This window comes from Melitaea cinxia, chromosome 12, assembly GCF_905220565.1.
Source record: "Melitaea cinxia chromosome 12, ilMelCinx1.1, whole genome shotgun sequence".
NCBI classification, from domain to species: domain Eukaryota; kingdom Metazoa; phylum Arthropoda; class Insecta; order Lepidoptera; family Nymphalidae; genus Melitaea; species Melitaea cinxia.
In genome coordinates this window covers 5587529-5613936 of record NC_059405.1, presented here as the reverse complement: position 1 = coordinate 5613936, position 26408 = coordinate 5587529, and the positions used below count along the sequence as shown (strand labels likewise).

The 26408-nt window shown below is 36.2% G+C and overlaps 2 protein-coding genes and 1 long non-coding RNA gene across 3 annotated transcripts in view; 2 read left to right on the top strand and 1 right to left on the bottom strand.

Annotated features, from left to right (window-relative positions):
* The window catches only part of LOC123658757 (apoptotic protease-activating factor 1-like), a 25052-nt gene extending 17388 nt beyond the window's left edge, over window positions 1-7664 (top strand). Inside the window, exons 17-19 of the mRNA XM_045594094.1 lie at window positions 1474-1664; window positions 4292-4456; window positions 6371-7664. Of these exons, the coding sequence (XP_045450050.1) occupies window positions 1474-1664; window positions 4292-4456; window positions 6371-6533 (519 nt within the window). The 3' untranslated portion in view covers window positions 6534-7664. The remainder of the gene's footprint in view (window positions 1-1473; window positions 1665-4291; window positions 4457-6370) is intronic.
* LOC123658760 lies at window positions 7132-26408 on the bottom strand. Its single transcript, XR_006743930.1, has 3 exons — window positions 26111-26408; window positions 18622-18627; window positions 7132-7162 (listed from the first exon to the last, which is right to left on the bottom strand). It is a non-coding gene; the product is annotated as an uncharacterized LOC123658760 (long non-coding RNA).
* Window positions 11200-24516, top strand: LOC123658758 (cell division cycle protein 20 homolog). The gene is made up of 10 exons (XM_045594095.1): window positions 11200-11656; window positions 11733-11839; window positions 11932-12099; window positions 13397-13490; window positions 18317-18546; window positions 18821-18967; window positions 21146-21273; window positions 21643-21790; window positions 22371-22570; window positions 24417-24516. The coding sequence occupies exons 1-10, from the start codon at window positions 11356-11358 to the stop codon at window positions 24514-24516; spliced, it is 1623 nt and encodes a 540-aa protein (XP_045450051.1). The 5' UTR covers window positions 11200-11355.

The window sequence follows — 26408 nt, the reverse complement described above, 5'->3', positions numbered from 1 at the left end:
GACTAATTCCCGGTGATGATGGTCTTCAGTTCCGTCTTCGTCCGATGACCGGCGGAGATCTCCACCGGTGTAAATGCCGGTAATCAGTCAGCGCGTTATTAATCGAGGGCAGTGACTCGATTTGTAGCAAAGTATAATTAAAGATATAAATCTTAAAGTAAAAATCCTGGAACGAAGAAAGTTCCGAGTCAGGAAAAGAACAATTCAGAAACCAGTGTCACAATTAGCAAAATAATAAATAATTACAATTTTCTCGTTAAGTTAAGAACACCAGCAATATGTAATTATAATAGATATCATGAGAACTTACCCCAGCGGGATTTAAGCCGAGTTAGGGTCGAGGTTAGGTCTCGAGGTTCGGCGGCAACGAAATGCAAAGAAAAAGAGAAGCAAAGACACGCGAGCAAGGGAATATTGACAAGCAAAAGTCTATGCGTTAAGCATAGTCTGTATTTTTATAAATTATTAAGTTTAAATTTAGATATTAAATTATTTTATAATTTAAGGAGTAGACAGGAATATTAAATTTAGAATTTCTAATTACAATTAAATTGATTTTATTAAAGAAAGATCAATAATTACCAAAAAACATCAGCGGCATCTATCAAGTCCGTTAGAGAAAAAACGCCGATATGAAACACCAATAGTCACAAAGTGTCGAAAAGTTGCCGATAGATGGCGCCACAAGTAGAAGCATGATAAAATAAAGTGAAAAAACTTAACTTTTACTACAAGATCTTATTTATTAGAGTAACGTTCCAGCACAACGTTACAGCTAGTTTAGAAAAAAATATTCGAGCGCGTCAGATATTACAAAGTGATGTTAAGTGAGCTCCTACTTAAAGTACTGACGATTTGGACGTCTCCCAAAGTCATAGCTGAAGGGTAAAAAGGCGCGAAATGGGAAATACATAGTTTCACGCACGACATTTTATTGATGATTTTAGGTACTTCGAATTGTGCTAATCGGCCGATCATGATATTCCCGTGATCCTTGAAGGACTTCACAATAAAAACAATTGCCACACTCGATGATGTCTGGGAGCCGGTTTTTTTGCGAATTTGTGAATCTCCAAATATTATTTTTGTTATGCTTAAATTGTCGTGTTATAGAAATTTACACTTTTCTCCATGTGACAACTTACCTTGCTTTATCTAACGCGCTCTAATGCTTGTAACGATTGTTTTTTTTTTTTACTTATATGGTCGGCTGTCCAAGACTCGCGGCTCTACGTCAACTCTGTTTGTCTTAATGCTAGTTTGCCGCGCTCAAGTTAACTCCAAATCTCCGCTTGGACTCCCCACTATTACAATAGCTTATACTAGTTTTGTCGCCGAAATATTCAATTTAAAAAAGACAGATATACGAACAGATTAAAATTGATTTCCTTTGAAGTACTTCAAAGGATACGTGGTCTGTAAATGGGATCGTTATCAAATTCGGCATTAAGTAAATGTAGCTGTTTCGTGCAGCTGTGGAACGTGCACGGCAAGCGGCAGCTGAAGCTGCTGCGGCAGCACAAGGCGCGCGTGCAGTGGTGCGGCTTCTCGCCGGCGCCGGGCCGCGCGCGCGCCGCGCCGCCGCTGGTGCTCGTGAGCCTGGCCGCCGAGGTCGTGTGGTGGGACGTCTCCGCCGTCGTGCGCCGCGCGCGCGACTTCATCCGGTCAGCCCAGCGACACGACATCACACGACACGACACCACACGACACGTCACCGCACGACACGACACCGCACGACACGACACAACACGACACGACACCGCACGACACCACACGACACCACACGACACCACACGACACGTCACCGCACGACACGACACCACACGACACGAACCACACGACACGACACCACACGACACGACACCACAATATTACTAATACTTTACTCTTTATTGTACACGTATTACTTAATTGTGTTTGCAGGCAAACGAAGAAAAACTTCAATTATATCGACAAGTAATACAACGTCGATAGACGAAAAAATAGTCAAGTAAATACGCATTATCAAAGATAACTCCAAAAGCTGTAATCAGATCTCGATGAAATTTAAATGCGACCACATGATAAACATCGGCTTTCGATTACATTAAAAATCATTAAAATCGGTGCACCCAGTAAAAAGTTATTCGGATTTTCGAAAGTTTCCCTCGATTTCTCTGGGATCCCATCATCAGATCCTGGTTTCCTTATCATAGTACCAAACTAGGGATATCTTCTTTTCAACAAAAGAAGAATTATCGAAATCGGCCCATAAACGACGAAGTTATACCCGAACATACATAAAAAAAAACATATATACGGTCGAATTGAGTAACCTCCTCCTTTTTTTGAAATCGGTTAAAAAGAAATTCACAATTTATAACACAATACACACTAAGAAATGTACAATCGGAAAGGATGTACTGAATTAAAATTCAAGAAAACAGGAACAAATCCAATATACCTATATTCCGTTTTTTTGGAAGAGTCCTATTTGGTAAACAAACCCCTGTCACTCGCAATTCACGTTTTTTCCGCATTTATCACTCACTTTCACAACACATTAGCTTACGGACACATGTAAAACTCCATTTACTATTTATTTCACTAAAAGCAAATATCAATTTATCATTTTAAACACATAAAATTAATAAAATACGGATTTCGAGCGTACAGATAATTAATATTTTCGAAAATGACATTTTAATATCTTTTTTCATGACGCAAATAGGGATGTGGTCATAATATTTTTAGAGGTGAATGAATATAAGAGAATGAACAGCATGAGCGATAAAATGGACCGTGTTTTTTACTTATATTTAAAATTTTCACGAATCATAATTTGTTAGTAAGTTATAAAACAATGTTAGCGTAAAGCGATTTGTTATTATGTTTTAGATTTTTTTTTTTTTTTAATTTATGTTGAGCGTAAAATATTATAAATGTCAATATTTTATATTCAATATTTAATTTCAATATAGTATTTATTGTAAAGGTTTTATTTCATATTATGAATATCAATTTCACTCTGAATATTTTTAACGCTATCCCATATAATATAAAAGTATAGCACATAGCATTGCCATAAAAGTTTATTGTAGTTCACAGGAAAATTTTGCGGGATTTTAGTATGAGACTTAGGATTACCCAATGAGAGCTACGTGAGCAACAGTGTTATCAATCCATTTATTTACATGTTATAGAGTGTACCGCTGGCGCAAGGCTTTATATTTATAGTGGATTCAAATAATGTGACAATAATATTAATAGGGTCGACTTTTTTTTTCTAGACACAAGCGGCCCTATTTTGTTGTAAATTTTATTTTTGACATCTTTTTACCCGACTGCCAAGGAAGGGTTATGTTTTTCGCGCGTATCTTGTATGTATCTATGTAATATTCTTTACTACCTCATATTTCCAGAACCACTGAAAGGATTTACATAATTGAGGTAGCGTTAGGTTCGTCTTAGCTGCCCAAATGTTCTTAGATAGGTGAATTAAAAAAAATCAAACATGGCGGCTGCGCGAAGCCATTGTAGTTATTTACCGACCATTTTACATAAACGAAATATTTTGTTGCCTTTTATGCTCGATACTCGATTAATATATATATTTTTTCGTAATTCTGTACCTCTACTAATTCTTAGAAAAAAAATTTAATATATTATTAGGTTTTGAAACAATTTTAGCAATATGTTAGCGTTAAATATTTGAACATAAAATGAATTTTACTTTCGTCTATGGCTTATTAATATTGTTTATTCATTTGCTCTTTATGTCACTACTATACTTACAATATTACTATATTGTCTGTGGTCGGAAGTACGCCATATTTGTTTACTATTTAGGACTCTTCCAAAAAAATAGAATATACACACATTATAACAAAATTGATTATCATAAAACTTACGCAATGTATTACATAAAAAGATATAAATATAATAAATATTTAAATACATTATATATATATATATATATATATATATATATATATATATATATATATGTGTGTGTGTGTGTGTTTGTGTATGTATATATATATATATATATCGCCACGAGACCGACTTGACTCGTCATTGGACCAAACGATTCGTCGCTGACGCTCTCAGCCCCACGAGACGGTCCAGACTATTCTTTCCAACCACAGTTCTATTTATTACTGCAGTTGAAAAGTTTGTCAATCTCCGGCATTTTTATTATAACACACTTGCTTTTAGTTCCAAATTAATTTTTTTCGTTGTTTATCTCACGTCTTGACAACCAAATCGAGATTATAATTGATTTCATCAATTTTGCGGTAATTTGTTGCAGAACGGGCCTCAACGTAATCACACCGTTGGCGAGCCCGATAGACTTTTCGAGAAGCGATACCCAGACAAACGACAATTCAAGCATAGATTCCTCTAATAATTTCTTTTTCGGAGATAATCTACTTAACCCACAATTATCTTGGAAAGTTAACTGGAGAAATAAAACGTAAGTTCTATTGATTTGATTTCTGAAGTAAACTAAAATACCAATAAAATTCCTTAATATCAGTACAAAACTTCTGTACGCACGCTTGACTCGGGGAGTAAGCTGGTGAATGCGTTACGAAAAGTGTGATCGAGCGAGGCGAACGAAAGTTGAGAGGGAGATGTAAGTTAGATGGAGCTAAAGAAGTTAACTTTAGTCGTGTGGTCTAAAGCACACTCGTTTTTTTTAATATTAACTGCAATATTATACATACGTAAAAATAGTACTAAATTTAGGTATTTTCGTATGGCTAAAAATAAGAAAGGTCTAGGGGCGCCGGATTTTATTCTATTATATCTGTCACTCGAAATACTAATAGTCAGATATAGATAATAAATTGATGATAATAAATAAATCAATATATTAATATTGTTACGTGTTAGGGTTTGAATGATTTGGAGAGAAAGACCTGCTGACTCTTTTAAGACTTTATTTACTAGCACTAGGTCCAACACAAAGCACTAAGTTCAAACACTAAGCACTCACGATGTCCTCAGTCGTAGCCAATGTCGTAGGTTTCGCTGGTACCACTCTTGATCACTGGTTTTCACTCTTGAAGTCGCCTCGAAGATCGCTCAAACTGAACTCGCTCGCCTCCCTGCGGTTTTATATCGGCCGAGACGAGGCCCAGATTATTCTGGAAAGTTCGTGCATGTACCCGGTTTTCGAGACTATACTTCTATATAGTTCCACAGTAGTTCCTCTAACGCCATCTAGTATTGAGTAGAGAGTTTCATGCTATCGCTGTCTTTGTGTGGTTTCAATGGTTGCCGCTAGATGGCGCTAGTTTCCTTGCGTATTCGTAACAATATATATATTAAAAGCTCTTAAGATAATTATGATTTGCTTTAATTGTTTTTTTTTTTTTATTTATTTATTCTTACTATAAAATACGCCTATTTTTTCTTTAAATACTGTGCTTACGTTAGGCTAAAATAAAATTTATAAAATCGTGTTTACATATTTATTTATTTACTAGTATTTATACCATTAAGTGAAAATGATTTTGTATTGGCCATACAGGTGTTTGCCGTGGTCTAGGTGTTTGTGCAGTCCTTGTGGGTCTCCCCACCGTGCCTCGGAGAGCACGTTAAGCCGTCGGTCCCGGTTGTTATCATGTACACCTGATAGCGATCGTTACTTATAGTAGAGAATATGTATATCCGCCAACCCGCATTGGAGCAGCGTGGTGGATTAAGCTCTGATCCTTCTCCTACACGGGGAAAGAGGCCTATGCCCAGTAGTGGGATATTACAGGCTGAAGCATTTATACTATATCATCATATAAATCATCCATACCTAAACGCTTTCGTTTAGGTAAGCCTTTTTCGTACTAGGTTGCATTTTTTTGTCTCTCTTTTTTCGAAGTGCTGAACTTAATTGCAGTAGAATGTGTATCAGTATTGACTTAGTTTATGATATTGTTCAAAGTTCTTCTCGAAATTCCAGTGGCATTTGCAACTCACTCTTGAACCTTCTTAAAATAATTACTTTTATTGTCATCGTCATAATTTTTTAATCTTACAGTTTCGATAACAAAATATTTATGGAAAATTACAACGGCTTACAAGACGTCACGTAGGTAGTGTGCTTCAGAGACAATACACTATACTTATTCTCTATTACTTTTCTATGTAAATAAGATAAAATCATATAAGATAATAATATATAAGATAAATTTGTAAGAGTTTAGCTATCTAGGCACCATGCGTTGTCTTTGGCATTTTTATTTAAAATCCAGAAAAAGATTTAATATACATAAAAATAAAAACAGTACATGAACTAAAAAATCAAAAAAAAAAAATCTTTTGTAACCACTATGTACCGTACGTATGTACGTATTATTTTAAAGCTTAATTATTTATTTTTGTTTAGGTTCAAAGAAAATTCCAAAAGAAAAGAAATACTGGCCTGCATAAAATTGTCAGGGATGAACGCAAAAAAAATTTGCCTCGACGAGAATTTTTCCTGCTTTGTGACTGTCGACAACCCTGGACATATTCATATCATGAAACTAATGAATGCTCCTTCCACGTAGCACAGAGACGGCCTTATCAATGAATTAATTCTAAATGTCCTTGTTATTCATAAAACGATAAACAAATAATATAAATTCTTGCATTATGTGACAAGATCATTAATTTAAATCAATCTGTTATTTATTATGAAATTTGTATAAACTTACATGAGTCTCAAAAGCAAAGACGGTTGTTCTTAGTTGCATTTAAACATACGTACATCGATAATACTTTATGTGAACAAACATTTTTTATTATTTTATGTTAATTTTTTATTGATGTTTTAAAATGTAATAATATTGAGTATTAGAGATAGTAATGCTCTCTGCCTTTGTGATACTTGGGTATATTATGATCACAGTATAGAACAATTATAGTATAATATAAGCTGCCATTTTATAACGTAACTAAGGAGGATATAATTATGATGTTTTTATAAGTCAATTTTAACAACGAACAATCAACAAGAAAAAAAATGTTATTTAGATTTTAATAAGTAAATTAGACTAAGAATGTTAAAATAATTTTTTAAACAAATTTATGCCAATAATTCTATACAATAATTTTGCTTCCCACCAGTCTGTTTTTACATAATAATTATAATCGTATAAAATACTTAGAAATAAACTAAAAAACCTCATGAAATTATCTGGCACATCAATAAACAAATATAATTATTATTGAAAGAAACTTAAGATAAGATTTGTGTTATAAAAAACAATAAATTGGAATCTTTTTTTCAGTAATTTTTTTTTTATATTTGTATTGATGTAGATATGAATTAAAATTAATACCTAAATTTAAAGCTACGTACATAATTATATCATTTTTACTGCATTTAGTAAAGCGGTGCCATTTGGTAAATGATTGTAAATACTAGGCTTAATGTTTACCTTAAAATTTTTGTCAATAAAATGTTTAATGTGTCTAAAACATTACAAAAGGTTATTGTTAATGGTGCTATAAATGTATTTCAAGTAGTAAGTTTCAAGTTGGAAAGTAATAATATTGAAAAAATGTTTTGTTAAAGTAATTATAACTTAAGGAAACAACAATGCTCAAATATTGCATTTGATATCTGTTCCTAATTTTTTTGTTTATTATTAATTTGATTTCAGTGCGTAAATTCCAGTAAACTTAATTCATAATAATTGACGTTTTTATTAATTTATCAATAATATTTTGAAGAATATTTTATTCAAAAATTGAAAGCATTACCTTCTAAAATATATGTTATAATGAGCAATATCTACTATAGTGTATTATGATTCAAAGCGCAGATATAATTATATTTTTAGATATTTTAGACGTTACATATTTTGTGAATAATTCTTTACATTCTTAAATAAATGCATTTTTTTCTAAGACTTGTTTTTTAAATAAATTACGAACAAATATGCATCCTTTATTCTATTATGTAATCGTAACTCATCAGTCGAAATGATCATAATTCTTAACTTAACTAACTTAAGATTATAATTTTCAAAAGAGTAACTGCGGAGTTTCTTGCCGATTCTTCTCTGCAGAATCTACATTCCGAATCGGTGGTAGCTTTACTTTTACAAAAATAAAATTTTAATTTGTAAATGACGATCCGATTGTCGAGACGTGGACACTGACAAAGGGACTGGTCCACAAGTTTAAAGTCGCTCAACGTGCAATAGAACTCAAAGATCTCTTCTCTTAAAGATAGGATTGGAAATGATACTATCCGCGAGCGAACGAAAGTAACCGACATAGCCCACAAAATTAGCAAGTTGAAGTGGCAGTGGGTTGATCATCTGTGACACAGGAGCAGATGGGTCCTGGAGTGGAGACCGCATATTGGCAAACGCAGTATTGGACGTCCTCCGGCCCGTTGGACTGATGATCTACGTAAGATTACCGGTGTAGGCTGGATGAGGATTGCGGAAAACCAGGATGTCTTGCGCGAACTTGGAGATGCTTATGTCCAGCAGTGGATTGACGATTCGAAAGTGCTCTTGGGGCCTATCTGAATAAAGTTATTTTTGATTTAACAGTAACTTATACATGTTAATGTTACGCAGAGTCACCCGTTTAGGGGCCATCCATAAATTACGTCACACGAATTTCACTGTAATTTGGATCTAACTTAATTTCTAAGGATACTATGTTGTAGCATGCAACAAGATTTTATTGACGTCCTGTATTGTGATACAGCACATCGTCATAATTTACTTTTTTCCAATATACTAATAAAAAAGAATAAGCGATGTTTCATTATGTAATAACGTTATATCACAAATATCCTGAACATTAAATAACATCATTTATGTATATTAGAGAAATAAAAGAACCTAGAATTGATACATTAAGTAAAGATCCAGAAGACTGTTTCGTTTAATGAAAAATGCTAAATTTTATTACAAATTTCGTCACACGAAGAAGGTACAAATAGGGATTTTGAAAATGTTTTGCCAATAAATATATCCTATAAATGTATTGGAATCCGATGGTGTAAGAGCTCATAAGCTTTTATCTGTTTGATACAGTCGAACGTCAGACGGTCAAATAGCTTTACCGGCAAGCGGTGAAACAGGCCCTAAATAATTATAATTGTGTTTGCAGGCAAACGAAGAAAAACTGACTTCAGTTATATCGACAAGTAATACAACGTATGTAGACGAAAAAATAGTCAAGTAAATACGCATTATCAAAGATTGCTCCAAAATTTGTAATCAGATCTCGATTAAATTTAAATGTGACTAATGTGAATGATAAACATCGGCTTTCGATTAACTTAAAAATCATTGAAATCGGTACCACCCAGTAAAAAGTTATGCGGATTTTCGAAAGTTTCCCTCGATTTCTCTGGGATCCCATCATGAGATCCTGGTTTCCTTATCATTGTACCAAACTAGGGATATCTTCTTCTCAACAAAAAAGAATTATTAAAATCGGTTCATAAACGACGGAGTTTTCCCAGAACATATATATATATATATATATATATACGGTCGAATTGAGTGAAATAAAATTGTAATTTTCAAGTAGGATCAGATTTTATCGTAAAAATATAAATTAGCAATCATTATGTCATCGTCACAATTTCATACCGTTTCTAATAAACGTTATCCTTCCCTATCGAACCACACAGTAACCATTTCAAAAACGTCCAATGGCTCATATAAAATCGTAAGTCGTCGCTTCGTAAGACGAACACCCAATGCTGCATTTACCGATAATTGGTTGACCGCGTGGGGAATTGGTAAGACCGATCAAATAAAAATAAATAAAATTATAAAAGTAGATACGCACTTTTACGTACCCTACAACTACCGCATAACGTGATAATTAAATGCTACGCTCTATTTGCGCTCTTATCAATCCCCCGCGCGACTTGACGCAGTGCGGGGATTCCCGCGAGTCGTGTTGAACAATTTTTGCAAGGAGCGGCAGTCTAGTGGTGGCGGTAAAATCATATTTATTTATGGTTTGTTCCGATGTGCACTGCGAGTACTACACAGTGCTATTACTGTAGAAAAATTCACTGTATAAAATGGACTGCCAGTATACTGTCGCAGTACCCTAGGGAAATATAATATGACGTCATAAATCACTGCCATATTCTACTGTGAGCTCTGGCGTTTTCGAGGTAAGGTATTCCAATAACTAATTAATTTTATTATATCATAAATTAAATTTACAATTACTATTAATAAAAATATTTTATATTTGATAGTACTACAACATTTTTTTTAATGAACTATAAAACTTTTTAGTACACTCATTTGAAATTTGAATGCTAAGTCAAAAAATGCGGCTGACAGTATACGGGATTGCGTTCCGTTTTAAATAGTAACCAGTATCGCTGTATAACTGGCTATATAGGAACAGTATACTAAATTGACATCACATTGTAAAGTGGTCGCAGTGCATATCGGAACACAGCCTTAGTGACGAAGGGGTTAGAATATTATTTATTTTATTATTATATATAACTAGCCTAATGGCAAGGACATGAGATTACTGTCCAAGTCACTAGTTCAATAGTCATTTTACAATTATTATTTTTTTACATTGTTGTAATTCATAAAATGATATTTAAGCATGTATTGTAAATATTATCTTTCATTCGATTCAGCAAAATGAACGTTGTATACCCGGGAATTCATGTTGAATTAAGTTTTACTCCAATTCATATGAAATATTCACTCGCAACCGCCAAAGCTGCATGTTTTCACCATGCTGCTATTTTGCGAGCACACAACTGATACCTGACAGCACCCAAATATGCGTACCATTTATAAAATTCACCCACACCGACCGCGGCGTTTTTTACGTTAGGGGAATGGCACGGAAATTTCAGCATTTTCAAAATTCAACGGTCGTAATTGATCACAAGGGCACAAGGGCCTTAGGTGGAACGCGCTCAGAACAACAAATACCTTAGTATTGCCACATGTATAAATTTTTAGTTGTCGCTGCGGCTGTCGCCGCATCATACATAGTTCACTTCATAGTTATATAATGGTTATATAGTTACATACACTATTTTGCCAAGCTATAGAGTATAGAATCTATATTCTACTATAGATAGATACGTAATGTTTTTATCTTAATTATAATTATGACCTTATATACTCTTTGATTTTATTTTTGGCAACACTTTCAACCGACCGTATTTACTATTTATAATTTCAAACTCTTAACGAATTTATTGAACAAATGTCAAATTTCGTTTGAAGACGAAGTGAAATATTAGAAAGACTATAAAATTTGTTAAATAAATGACTGAAAAAATACTTTAAATATTAGTTAGCTTATCTTACTAACTGTACAACTATATTAGATTGCTACTGATCAAAAATCTATTAAAATATGGCCCAGTTTAACTACCTCAATGAGCTAAACAGTTTAGCTACAATAGATGGGCCCATAACTCGTGGGCCACTTCAACGATGGGTGAAAAAAAGTAATAATGAAAACGTGAATCCTTCATTAAGTACATCGTTAAAGAATATATCAAATCTAAATATAAGTTCGTGTAATCAATCGATGCAGAAGTTGTCGATATCTAGTAATCAAAGTTATACCACTAATGTATTATCGAGCAACAAAACCCCGCCTAGAAATGAAAATAAAAAGGGTAAGAAAACTCCATCAAAAAATAAATCTCCCGGTACGTTATTAACGATTTAATTTAAACTGATTTTTAGTAGGATCATATTATATTTCTTGGTATTAATTGTTTGCAGGCCGATCAACAACTCCAACGCCAAATAAAGCTGGAAAGACACCTAACAAAGCTGATAGATTCATTCCTTCAAGAAGTAACTCTAACTATGAATTGTGCCATTACATGGTAAGTATATATTAAAATTTTACACTGCTTAATATCAAAAGTGTAGAAGAATTATGTATGTAGCAAAAGTTAACACACAATTTGTTTAAAAGTTAAGCAGAGATGATGACAAAGGTGAAGAAATCACTCAAAAAGCAGCAAGTGAAGCCATTGGACGTGCCTTAACAGACACAGAACCAGGACGGCTGTTACAATATACTTGCAAAGCCCCAGCTGCCCCCGAGGGCTATCAAAACAGACTCAGAGTTGTGTACTCACAGGTTTGTATACATATTTTTAATTACTAACTGATACTGCAAGCTTCGTACTGTGTTGTTTTTTTTTTTTCTATGACCTGATAACATCATAAAAATCGATGAACACCGCCTGCACAGACTAAGAAGTGCCATGTTCCGTTTTAGCCTGAGCGTGCAAGCGAGAGCGGGGTACAAGCGATAAAGAGCCACAATCAGCCCAAGCGTTGGCTTGTGACACAATTATCTCTCTTCTCGCGTGACGTCCGAGAGCAGTTACGATAAATAAATGTTAATTTATTGGAAAACTGTAATTATCAACTAACTGCTTTGTATTATACAAAATAATAATAATTTACTGTTAATAATTCAATTAAATGTTTGGCAAAATCATTGGCGAAAAGCTGATGGAGCCATAGTCTTTAAAGAAGAAGTCAATTCAATTAATAAACGTATGCAATCTCTCATCAATGTTTCTTTATGACGTTATCATATAAAACTATCGTCTGTAAACTGACGTTACATACAACTAATTTTTAACCGACTTTCAAAAAAGGAGAAGGTTCTTAATTCGACTGTATTTTTTTTTTTTTATGTATGTTACATCAGAACTTTTGACTGGGTGGAGCGATTTCGACAAATTTTGTTTTAATCGAAAGGTGGTGTGTGCCAATTGGTCCCATTTAAGTTTATTTGAGATCTAACAACTACTTTTCGAGTTATATCTAATAATGTGTTTTTACTTGACGCTTTTTTCGTCGACCTACATTGTATTATACCGCATAACTTTCTACTGGATGTACCGATTTTGATAATTCTTTTTTTGTTGGAAAGGGGATATCCCTAGTATGGTACCGTGATAAGGAAACTAGGATCTGATGATGGGATCCCAGAGGAGTCGAGGGAAACTCTCGAAAATCCGTAATAACTTTTTACTGGGTGTACCTATTTTGTTAATTTTTAATTTAATCGAAAGCTTATGTTTATCATGTGGTCACATATAAATTTTATCGAGATCTGATAACTGCTTTTTGAGTAATCTTTGATAACACGTAGTTGCTTGACTATTTTTTCGTCGATCTACGTTGTATTACTTGTCGATGTAATTGAAGTCGGTTTTTTTTTCGTTTGCGAGCAAACAATTATTTGCAATGTGTATCTTTTGTTTTTAATTTTCTATTATACCTTGTCCTATCAGTTACAAACTCAAAAAAAATTTATTATGTATTTTGCTACGGTTTTTAGTAAGCTATGCACGTATATACTTTTCGAAAACTAATTTTAGTCTAGTTGACTTTTAACTATAAAATTTAACTTTTAACAGGCCAAAGTTCCCTCTTCCGTTAAAAATACTACCAGATACATTCCACAAGCTCCGGACAGAATTTTGGACGCTCCGGATATTCTGGATGATTATTGTAAGTACAAGATGTTAAATTTCAAATATGTTTTGAATTTGTTAAGTCCAAAATGAAAATGACTAGACTATATTGTATCACCCAGTTTCATATTTATTGTACTTCTGTGTCAGATTTGTGCTTTTCTAAATGTTTATTATTTATTTTGTTATTGTAGTGTGTAAGTAGATGTTATTAACGAGGATTGTGTAATTTTACCGTATCAATTATGCGATGGAGTTTTTATAGCCGGAAGCATTTGTAGGCCGAATAATGGACAAGTTTATATACAGATATTAAATACACGCGAAACACAAGTAGATATTAATTATTTTAGACCAGAGGTACATTTATTATCGGATTATAATATTTGTAACTTTGAACGAAATTGTAATATTGACGGAGACAGGGTGCGCATTTTATTGAACCTTATAAATTTTGACCATTTAAATAGCGAGGAAACGTCATCAATTCAAAACATATGTGCAAAGTTTTCAGATGTTTTTCACTTGCCTAAGGATAAATTATCCACCACTAACCTTTACGATCAAAGCATACAGCTAAAGCCAGGTGCAGACCCAGTTTATACTAAACAGTACAGGTTACCATTTTCTCAACGTGAGGAAATTGAAACACAAGTTAAGAAAATGCTTTCTGAAAATATAATTGAACCAGCAAAAAGCGAGTGGTCGAGTCCTGTCTTACTGGTTCCGAAAAAATCCGATGATAATTCAAAGAAGTGGAGATTTGTTATAGATTTTCGAAAATTAAATTCTAGAACTTTAGACGATAAATTTCCTCTGCCTAATATTAACGATATTTTAGATTCTTTGTCAGGTTCAATGTATTTTTCACAGTTAGATTTGTCACAAGCTTATTATCAGGTAAAATTAAAACCAGAAAGTAGAAAATACACAGCATTTACTACACCTTCTGGACAATATCAGATGACGCGCTTACCTATGGGTTTAAAAATTAGCCCTAGTGCTTTTTCCCGGTTAATGACAATTGCTATGTCAGGTCTTACTTACGACAAATTGTTTGTTTATTTAGATAATTTAATTTGTTTCGGACGTAATTTAGAAATGCATAACAAAAATTTGATAGATATTTTAATTAGACTGCGAAAAGTTAATTTAAAACTTAATCCGAGTAAATGCGATTTCTTAAGAAAAGAAATACAATTATTAGGTCACGTTGTTTCTTCTGAAGGAATAAAACCAGATTTAGAAAAAATAAATATAATAAAAAATTATCCCGTTCCAAAAAATGCTGAAGAAACAAAAAGATTTGTAGCGTTCGTTAATTTTTATAGAAAATTTATACCAAATTTTGCGGAAATATGTTTACCTCTTAATAGGTTGTGTCGAAAGTATGTTCATTTTGAATGGTCAGATGAATGTAAAAAATCTTTTGAATTTTTAAAAAAGTCATTAATGTCTCCACCTATATTACAATATCCGAATTTTGATGACGACAACACGTTTATTTTACAAACAGATGCGTCTGGATATGCAATCGGATCCGTATTATGCAATAATGACAACAGACCCGTAGCGTTTGCTAGCCGTAGTCTCAATAAAGCGGAAATTAGGTATCCCACGATAGAAAAAGAGTTGCTCGCTATCGTGTGGTCCGTAAAGTATTTTAGGCCATATCTGTTCGGAAGAAAATTTATTATAAGAACTGATCACAAACCGTTGATTTATTTATTCAATCAAACAAATCCATCTAGTCGTTTGACAAAATTTCGTTTACTCTTAGAGGAGTATGACTATATAATAGAATATGTTAAAGGTACTGACAATGTAGCTGCAGATGCGTTGTCACGTATCCGAATAACTAGTGAGGAATTGAAGGAAATAAATCAACATGTTGTGTCAGTGTTGACGAGAGCTCAAAGGAAGAAAATGAATGAAAAGAGTTTAGGGAATGCCAGTTACAACCCCGAGGTTTCCGAGCGAACTGCTAACGATTGGACTGATCACCCAAGAGTTATGGAGTTGCTTAAAAAACCAGAGGAGTGTACTGAGTTAAGATTTTTAAATGAAAAACAATGGAAAAGTTTAAAGTTCTTAAACGGACAAAATAAAAATTTATTTAATTATGATGCATCGAATGGTATTTTAATAGTAAATCCATATTTCCGATTACAATACGCACGAGATGCCTTTGTAAGGAAGTTGGCGGATTACTGTAGAAAAATAAAAATTAATAATGTGTATGTAATACAAAATGATGAGAACAGCACATTAATAAAAGACTTAAGTCAGAGTATAGACATTGCACCTAACTGGTCCGGACCGCGTTTATATATTTTAAAAGGTGTAAAAGTAATAAGTGATCACGATACGAAACGTGTAATATTAAATGATTACCACTTACTACCGAGTAGTGGTCACGCCGGTATACGTCGTATGATAAGTAACATAAAACGTCGTTACTTTTGGCCGAAATTAGAAAAAGATATCGCGGATTTCGTAAATCGCTGCGATAAATGTAAACGTCAGAAACATTTTAAATATATTAAAGAGCCAATGGTCCTTACCGATACGGGATATTCGGCTTTCGATAGGATATACTTAGATTTAGTTGGGCCCTTAAGTAAGGATAGTGATAATTATAAATATATTCTCACATTACAGTGTGATCTTAGTAAGTACGTAGAAGCTTATCCGTTAAGATATAAGGATACAATTTCAGTGGCAACAGCTTTTATTAATAATTTTATTTTACGCTATGGAATTCCGAGAAACATTATATCTGATCGGGGCACGGAGTTCATTTCGAATGTAATGAATGAAGTGTGTAAAATGCTTAAAATCAATCAAATATCTTCGACAGCGTATCATCATCAGTCAATAGGAAGCTTAGAAAATACCCATAAAAATTTAATGTCATTCCTTCGCATACAAACAGACAATGAACCACAAAATTGGAGTTCATGGTTACCATATTGGTGCTTCGCTTTTAACACGACCGTACACACATCAACTAAATATACTCCATACGAACTCGTTTTCGGAAAAATATGTAATTTACCAAGTAATTTAACATCAGATGTTGCGCCTCTGTATAATCCAGAAGACTATCCGCAACAACTCAGATATAGACTTCAAAAATCACAGTATGATGCAAGAAAAAATTTAATTAGCAGTAAACAAATTAGAAAATGTAAATATGATTCCTATACTAATCCTATAACATATAATACAGGTGATATGATACTACTTAAGAATGAACAAAATGTAAACAAATTGGATCCTTTGTACATTGGACCATATAGAGTAATAGAAGATTGTAATCCTAATGTAAAAATACAATATAAAGGTAAAGAATTAATAGTACATAAAAATAGAACTAGACCATATTATACCAAATGATTTTTTTATTCTTTTGCCATTGAAAATGTACCTATGTAATTTAATATCTAAGTAAATTTGTTAAATTTATTTCAAATAAACTATGTTTATATGGAAAAAAAAAATGTAATCAATATTGTAATACTAATGTAATCCTATTAATATGTTTAATATATTTTAATTATTAATTATTTTGTTTTAATTCATATACTTATATAAATTAATATACCTTTTTACTCAAATAAAAATAAATGTAATCCATTATTTTTATTTTTTTTGCCGGTGGGCGTGTAGTGTGTAAGTAGATGTTATATGTAGTAGTAGCGTAAGAGTGCCTTAATAAGTACTTATATAATAATGTGTAACGTTTGAGATGGAGTTCAGTAATAAATCAAATTAGAATAGATCCAGTCGTTTTCATATCTCCGATGACATAACCTTACAGTTATTTTTGTTGTGAAAATTGGTCTGCGTTTTTGGGTTTCTGGATGAGATCACCATTTTTGTTATAAAACCACTATGTATTTCTTTTTAGTATAAGAGCTCTTACACACGAGCGGCATGTTGCCAAAGGCAAAGGTAACTGCAGTGAAATTACTGGACAAACGAGATGTAACAACTTATATCTCATTGGGATTGTGGCGATGGGTTTAGTCCCAAAATAAAGTGAATTTTAGCGAAGGCACTAGCAGGCCGCTATTATTAAAATAAAATGATTTACCTCAATATCATAGCGACCCTTTGCTCAGTTAAAATTCTTTTCCGCATTATGGTATCCTGGCGAGATATTAAACTTCGGTCAGCTCATCAAAAGAAGCAATGGACATTCGGAAATAATTGAAAAACTTTTGCTTGTTTCTTCGTAAAAGTGGATAGAGTGTAAAAAAGTGGCCATTTTGATCTCTATTGATTAATATTTCTTGAACCCACAATGAACGTGTTTTTATTTTTCGTATTTGTCGGCGTCGATGAAGTAAAAACAATGACAATGTTTCTTTTGCAACTGGCTCCTATACTGAAAGATCTGGCGCTGATCTCCGAAGTTAGAATGTTAGCGGCCGCCGTCGACGTGGTAACGGCTGCCGCCGACGCGTCGACCGCTACCGCCGACGTGTATCGAGGGCTGTAGTTACCTCTGCTGTTGGCAAAATGCCGTTCGTGTGTAAGAGCTCTAATTTAAGTATGATTATGTCTCTTGTTTTTGTGTACAATAAAGTGTAAATAACTAAATATTAAAACCATCATGGTGTTTATATGGAGAGTTTTGAGTTACATATTTATATCTTAAATGATTTGTATTACTTTCCAAGGTGTACTTTGATTGTGACTGTGTGGCATTGTGGAATAAATTTTTTTACCTCTTATTTAGCTCTCTATGTAAGTGTGTTGTCAACCCTATCAACCTTGTTGAATTAACAAAAGCCTTTCCTTAATATATATCATTAGGAATATTTAAATTTATCATAAAAAAATTCTTATTTTCAGATCTTAATTTAGTTGACTGGAGTGCATCTAATATACTAGCTGTAGCCTTAGGTAACTCAGTATATTTATGGAATGCTGGCACAGGACAGATAGAACAATTACTGACGCTAGAAGGATCAGAGACAGTATGCTCAGTTGCGTGGGTACAAGGAGGTGGCTCTCATTTAGCTGTTGGTACATCTTCTGCTACAGTAGAGTTATGGGATTGCGAGAGGATAAAAAGACTGAGGGTAAAAATTTATTTACAGTCATAAATTAAAGAATTCATAGTCTTACCCCAACTACAAATTTCCCATGATATTAACTATTTACTCTCTTTATCTATTACACCTACATAAACTATTGCCTATAATCATCAATCATCGTAACTTCTTGTTTTAAAATATATCCTGACTAAACTAAACAAAACAAAACCAAATCAAATAAACAAGCTTTCTATCGTGTTATAATAATATAACAAATATTATTAAGAGCTTGTGACTTCAAAGTGTTCACTTTGTTCAGATAATGGACGGGCACAGCGGACGCGTGGGCTCGCTCGCCTGGAACCTGTACGTGGTGTCGAGCGGCGCGCGCGACGGCACCATCGTGCACCACGACGTGCGCCAGCGCGACCACGCCGTCGCCTCCGTCGCCGCGCACACGCAGGAGGTGACCACTGTCGTGTACACAACACACAACAGATAGTTCGATACAACCTGTACGTGGTGCCACCATCACCATCGTGCACCACGACGTGCGCCAGCGCGACCACGCCGTCGCCTCCGTCGCCGCGCACACGCAGGAGGTGACCACTGTCGTGTACACAACACACAACAGATAGTTCGATACAACCTGTACGTGGTGCCACCATCACAGTCGTGCACCACGACGTGCGCCAGCGCGACCACGCCGTCGCCTCCGTCGCCGCGCACACGCAGGAGGTGACCACTGTCGTGTACACAACACACAACAGATAGTTCGATACAACCTGTACGTGGTGCCACCATCACCATCGTGCACCACGACGTGCGCCAGCGCGACCACGCCGTCGCCTCCGTCGCCGCGCACACGCAGGAGGTGACCACTGTCGTGTACACAACACACAACAGATAGTTCGATACAACCTGTACGTGGTGCCACCATCACCATCGTGCACCACGACGTGCGCCAGCGCGACCACGCCGTCGCCTCCGTCGCCGCGCACACGCAGGAGGTGACCACTGTCGTGTACACAACACACAACAGATAGTTCGATACAACCTGTACGTGGTGCCACCATCACCATCGTGCACCACGACGTGCGCCAGCGCGACCACGCCGTCGCCTCCGTCGCCGCGCACACGCAGGAGGTGACCACTGTCGTGTACACAACACACAACAGATAGTTCGATACAACCTGTACGTGGTGCCACCATCACAGTCGTGCACCACGACGTGCGCCAGCGCGACCACGCCGTCGCCTCCGTCGCCGCGCACACGCAGGAGGTGACCACTGTCGTGTACACAACACACAACAGATAGTTCGATACAACCTGTACGTGGTGCCACCATCACCATCGTGCACCACGACGTGCGCCAGCGCGACCACGCCGTCGCCTCCGTCGCCGCGCACACGCAGGAGGTGACCACTGTCGTGTACACAACACACAACAGATAGTTCGATACAACCTGTACGTGGTGCCACCATCACCATCGTGCACCACGACGTGCGCCAGCGCGACCACGCCGTCGCCTCCGTCGCCGCGCACACGCAGGAGGTGACCACTGTCGTGTACACAACACACAACAGATAGTTCGATACAACCTGTACGTGGTGCCACCATCACCATCGTGCACCACGACGTGCGCCAGCGCGACCACGCCGTCGCCTCCGTCGCCGCGCACACGCAGGAGGTGACCACTGTCGTGTACACAACACACAACAGATAGTTCGATACAACCTGTACGTGGTGCCACCATCACCATCGTGCACCACGACGTGCGCCAGCGCGACCACGCCGTCGCCTCCGTCGCCGCGCACACGCAGGAGGTGACCACTGTCGTGTACACAACACACAACAGATAGTTCGATACAACCTGTACGTGGTGCCACCATCACCGTCGTGCACCACGACGTGCGCCAGCGCGACCACGCCGTCGCCTCCGTCGCCGCGCACACGCAGGAGGTGACCACTGTCGTGTACACAACACACAACAGATAGTTCGATACAACCTGTACGTGGTGCCACCATCACCATCGTGCACCACGACGTGCGCCAGCGCGACCACGCCGTCGCCTCCGTCACCGCGCACACGCAGGAGGTGACCACTGTCGTGTACACAACACACAACAGATAGTTCGATACAACCTGTACGTGGTGCCACCATCACCATCGTGCACCACGACGTGCGCCAGCGCGACCATGCCGTCGCCTCCGTCGCCGCGCACACGCAGGAGGTGACCACTGTCGTGTACACAACACACAACAGATAGTTCGATACAACCTGTACGTGGTGCCACCATCACCATCGTGCACCACGACGTGCGCCAGCGCGACCACGCCGTCGCCTCCGTCGCCGCGCACACGCAGGAGGTGACCACTGTCGTGTACACAACACACAACAGATAGTTCGATACAACCTGTACGTGGTGCCACCATCACCGTCGTGCACCACGACGTGCGCCAGCGCGACCACGCCGTCGCCTCCGTCGCCGCGCACACGCAGGAGGTGACCACTGTCGTGTACACAACACACAACAGATAGTTCGATACAACCTGTACGTGGTGTCACCATCACCATCGTGCACCACGACGTGCGTCAGCATTTTGACATATATATTACTTATTATGTTTTAATATTTTACAGATTTGTGGTCTAAAATGGTCTCCTGATGGTAAATATTTAGCATCAGGAGGTAATGACAATCTGCTGAACATCTGGCCTATTTCACAAGGACAACACTACTCACAGCCACAGTATTTATATTCATTCAAGTAAGTGTATCAAATAGTGTTTATTATATTTTTCAATTAATGAAACAAAAAAGCTAATTGAATTTCATACTACACTTTTATATTGTACTGTTTGTATTGTGTACTTAAATGTTTGTAAAATCCAAAAACTGCACGCTTCCACACAGTCCTTTTAAACTGTTTGCCGTTCATATTTAGCAGTGCCCTCTAGTAGATTACTTAGGAACTAATGATCGACCATACAACGATATATATTATTATAAAAATATAGTGGCTTCAGGCAACATCCATTAATTACGTGAGCTATTTTTCAATCATTTTAGACATTCCAACCCTAAGGTGAGATTTAGTGAGATTTGCTTGGGACCTAGTCATTCTTCTTTATTCCAGTCAACACTTAGCTGCAGTGAAAGGTCTAGCGTGGTGTCCGTGGAGTTCAGGTATCCTGGCGTCGGGCGGCGGCACCGCTGACAGAACTATACGCATCTGGAATGTTAACACTGGTACTAATATCAACACAGTCGACACAAATTCTCAGGTAAATAGTTTTTATAACTGATAAAGTAAGTTTGTATTCAAAACGTTTTCTTGCTGTAATATAACTCAAAAAAAATATTTGTTTTTTTTATTATGTGGCAAGTTCAAGATGTAAGGATCGTGACAGTAAAGTTTAGTCATATGGAATCCAATATCCATGTGGCTCCATCTTTGCATGTTCTTGTAAATAATACAGCAAAGTTTTTAATTATTGAGTAGTCATCTATACTAATATTATAAAGCTGAAGTTGAAGTGTTTGTTTGTTTGTTTCAACGCCCTAATCTCAGGAACTACTGGTCCGATTTTAAAAATTCTTTCAGTGATAGATAGCCCATTTATCGAGGACAGCTATAGGCTATATATCATCACGCTAAGACCAATGAGAGCGGAGCACCAATGAAGAATGTTTCAAAATCGAGGTTTTTTCTTTTGAGAGCTTCCCCAGTTAGCCCAAAGAAACTGTTCCACGCGGACGAAGTCGCGGGCAAAAGCTAGTTAAAGATAAAATGAGTTATTATGAAATCAAACATGTATTCAAGTAGAAATAGTATTTAATGTTCGCACTTGTGTGTCGTGCCAGGTGTGCTCGATCGTGTGGAGCACGCATTACCGCGAGCTGGTGTCGGGGCACGGCTACGCGCAGAACCAGCTCGTGCTCTGGAAGTACCCGGCGCTGGCGCGCGTGGCCGAGCTCACCGGGCACGTGGCGCGCGTGCTGCACCTGGCGCTGTCGCCCGACGGCACCACCGTGCTCTCGGCCGGCGCCGACGAGACGCTGCGGTGAGCACGCACACACACACGCACGCACGCACGCACGCACGCACGCACGCACGCACGCACGCACGCACGCACGCACGCACACACGCACGCACACACGCACGCACACACGCACGCACACACACGAACGCACGCACACACACGCACGCACGCACACACACGCACGCATGCACACACACGCACCCACACACACGCACCCACACACACGCACCCACACACACGCACCCACGCACACACGCACCCACACACACACGCGCACACACACGCGCACACACACACACACACACACACACACACACACACGAGTCGAACACAATTCACTGATGACAGGACTCCTTGGACTTACTTAAGTCGAGATTATTTTTCTTCGCTATTTTGTATATATGACGTAATTTGATAGTGGAGTGGGGGCCTGCCATGCAACGTACTTTGAAACATGAAACCATCACACTATCGATAAATATTAAAAAATCATTTATTACACTCTAATGGTTAATATTTTACTCCCTATAATGATTACTTCAACTTTTCACGCCCTCTGTTCATTTTTTAATTAAGAGCCATTTCACAAAAATCGGTCACAATACGCAAAATTGTAATATTTTGACGTCGTTAATCTCAGTATTGGATGCAATAATGTAATTTATATTTTTGAAATATAATAGAGCAACCTTTGTTGTAGTAAGATAGTAGTAAGGTAGTAGATCAGAATTATGATTCATATTGTGTGTACAAAATTTATTAACCTTTTCATCAGCCGCCTTCCTGGGTAAACGGTCGAAATGTATACTTTGAAGCCCTATTTTTCAATAACCTTTACCTTAAAACTGTATTAAAAATATGGTAATATGTGGAATATGTTTTTGTTGATACATAATACAGATTTTTTTCCATCTGTATCGCCGTTAATCCATAATAAAATTTTCAATTTACATATATTTTCCAAAAAGTACAATTTTAAAAGCGATATTTTTCTTAGAAAATTTTAAAAATTTAACGAACTATCTTCATCAAATTAAACTTACATCATTTAGGAATACAAAAAAATATATATTTAATTGTTTTTAATACATTTTGTATTAAATAATAAAAAGCTCACACGCGCCAAGCGCCTGTTGTTATATTGTGATAAACCGCATTTGATACTTTCATAAAAATAAAATTACGAAAATGACTAAAATAATATAATATGATAATTTCTGTAAACAAATGTAAAATTAATTTTTTTTTTCTCACATTATCAATACAAATAGGCATTAAAATCTGTTTTTCTTGTTATTTGTTAATTAATATGTTTGTCGGTGTCATTGAGTTTATAAAAAAATTGAAAACGGCAAAATTTGATGGTCTACTTTTATCCAAAACTATGCAACTCACATTCACACACAGATTTTCTGGGGCATAATAAAATGCTATTTTATTCATATCGTAAATATTAGATTCATTCGTATACTCAAAAAACTAAATCAATTTAAAAAAAATTGCGTCATAAAATTGATATTTTATTTTTAGAAATTTATTGACTGTTGTTATTATAACATACTAAAATTTTTATCAAATTATTATGTAAAAAACATTTTATTCCATAGTTATTAATTTTTATTATACATTAGAAAATGATCAAGATGGTTGTTTGGTACACTACTAACTAGCATAAAGATCTCGCGGCTCGTACGACTCGCGCGATGCGACCAAATTTACCTAAACTTGGAGAGCGAAAAATTATGAAATGGCTCTTAATGATTTTTACGGATTTTCATACACTTTTAATCTACCAAAATCGCTTACCATAATGGCGCATGTACGCCACTTAAGTGAACAAAAACATAATTATTTTATTTAATTTCAGCCTCTGGAAATGCTTCATGCTGGATCCATCTAAGAAAAAGGAACCAACTGATTCGAAGGCTGCAAAATCTCTACTTAACATGAACAATTTAATTAGATAATAGATGTTAGATAATTCTAATTTTATCGTGTGTGATTGAATAAATATGTTTTTAAGTTTCGTTGAAAAAGGTTTTAACCAAAACATTTCAGAAATTATGATGAAATGAAGAATTCCAATTTCAAAATTCCAATAACAATGCTAAGAAGAAATACCCTTTAAAGATAATGATTATCTTGTGTAACCTAAATTGCTTAAGGTTTTCACAATAAGCATTCCATTTTGACACAGTGGTGCTCTATTTTTGTTTTTAGCTAACGTTATCACATGTTAGCTACTATTTGTAATGTAGAGTACATTTACTTAGTGTGTTTTGCAGTTGTACTTGTGAATACATTGGCTATTCCTGAAGTTCCAATGTATTGTAATTTGTCCTGACAAATTATAGCTTTTGTGAACACTTAAAATCTAATTTTAATAGTTTAAATAACCGAAAGCAATAACAAATCTTCATTTTATCCTTAGAAACTTTTAAAGTTATTCAGATTTACTCACCAGACGTGATTGGTATTTTATAATGCTAGTATTTTGACATGTTTTATTTCGAAGTCGGCAAGTTTAAATATTTTAGAGTATTTTATTAATTTTTGACTGACAAGAAGAGAAGTTGAGGTCGTAAAATGTGTCGCGATCTTTCCTTTCTCAACTGAAATCAGCTTGAATTGGTTACTTTTCTAATTATTAGACAACTTTCGTCTTTGTTTTTTTCCTTTGACATTTCATTACCTCGGCTTCCTTGTTTTGATTTAACGTCTTTGTAAATCATATTTGAAGCTATTGATGTAATTATTGATTTGTATGAATTTAAAAATGAATTGTGAATTTTAATTGATAACTGTTATTTGATTTTTAATAAATGATTCACTAAACAGACATGTTTCTTTATATAATTTTACCCTAAAAAAATCTAGCTCAATTATACTTCATTATCATGATCACTTCAGCCTATCGCAGCCAAAAATAGAGTGAACTCATGTGTGTTGCCCATAGTCACCACGCTGAGCAGGCGGGTTGGTGACCGCAGGGCTGGCTTTGTCGCACCGAAGACGCTGCTGCCTGACTTCGGCCTGTGTATTTCAAAGCCAGCAGTTAGATGGTTATTCCGCCATCGGTCGGTTTCTTAAGTTCCAAGGTGGTAGTCGAACTTTGTTATCCCTTAGTCGTCTCTTACGACACCCACGGGAAGAGGGGGTATTATTATTATATATTCTTTACCGCCGTAACCACACAGCAATTTATACTTATTAAATGAATATTAGGTATGTTAAATAATATTAAAATAACAAAAATAATTTAGGTAATTTACAGGCTTAATGATTAAAAAAATATATGAATGTTGTTCATTAATTCTATACGATTTGAGAAGAAATTTTTGTTAATTTTCGTGGATATATTACTCATATTGAAGTACATACTCTTCAACAATTACGAACTACTCTCTATATATATTTATTTATAATCTAGACTAGATTAGCAGTCGTCACACTATACCAAGGGCAATGTAGTTACATATCGTTGCCGGGTCGCACACTTAATGGGTGTTTGTCGGTTAGTCCACTTATATGTATTCGATCTGTTCTTATTTGTTACATAACCTTAACACGTTGAACGCCAGACCAAAAACCATGTTTAGTCCAGTGGGCCGCGACGGACACCATGTGACTGCCATTATATTGGGTCCAAGAGGCCGTGTCGGACACCATGTGTCCGCATGCCCTCGATCACTTCAGAAGCCTCTAGGGAGCCGACAGACAGTGTTTCGACTGTTTTTACTAAGGCAAGTGACCCGCGCGGCCTCACAGTGCAATAAGGCCACATAGCACAAAAAAAAAATCGAAAACACTTTGAATTTATAGGCTTTTTAACAAATTGTTTCCAAAAATGTTATAGCTG

Excerpts from the sequence above, each read along its gene's own strand:
- LOC123658758 (XM_045594095.1), top strand. The coding sequence starts at position 11,356 with ATGGCCCAGTTTAACTACCTCAATGAGCTAAACAGTTTAGCTACAATA. Across the intron at positions 18,547-18,820 it reads AGAGGATAAAAAGACTGAGG|ATAATGGACGGGCACAGCGG; the intron begins GTAAAAATTTAT and ends CACTTTGTTCAG. Across the intron at positions 22,571-24,416 it reads GGCGCCGACGAGACGCTGCG|CCTCTGGAAATGCTTCATGC; the intron begins GTGAGCACGCAC and ends ATTTAATTTCAG.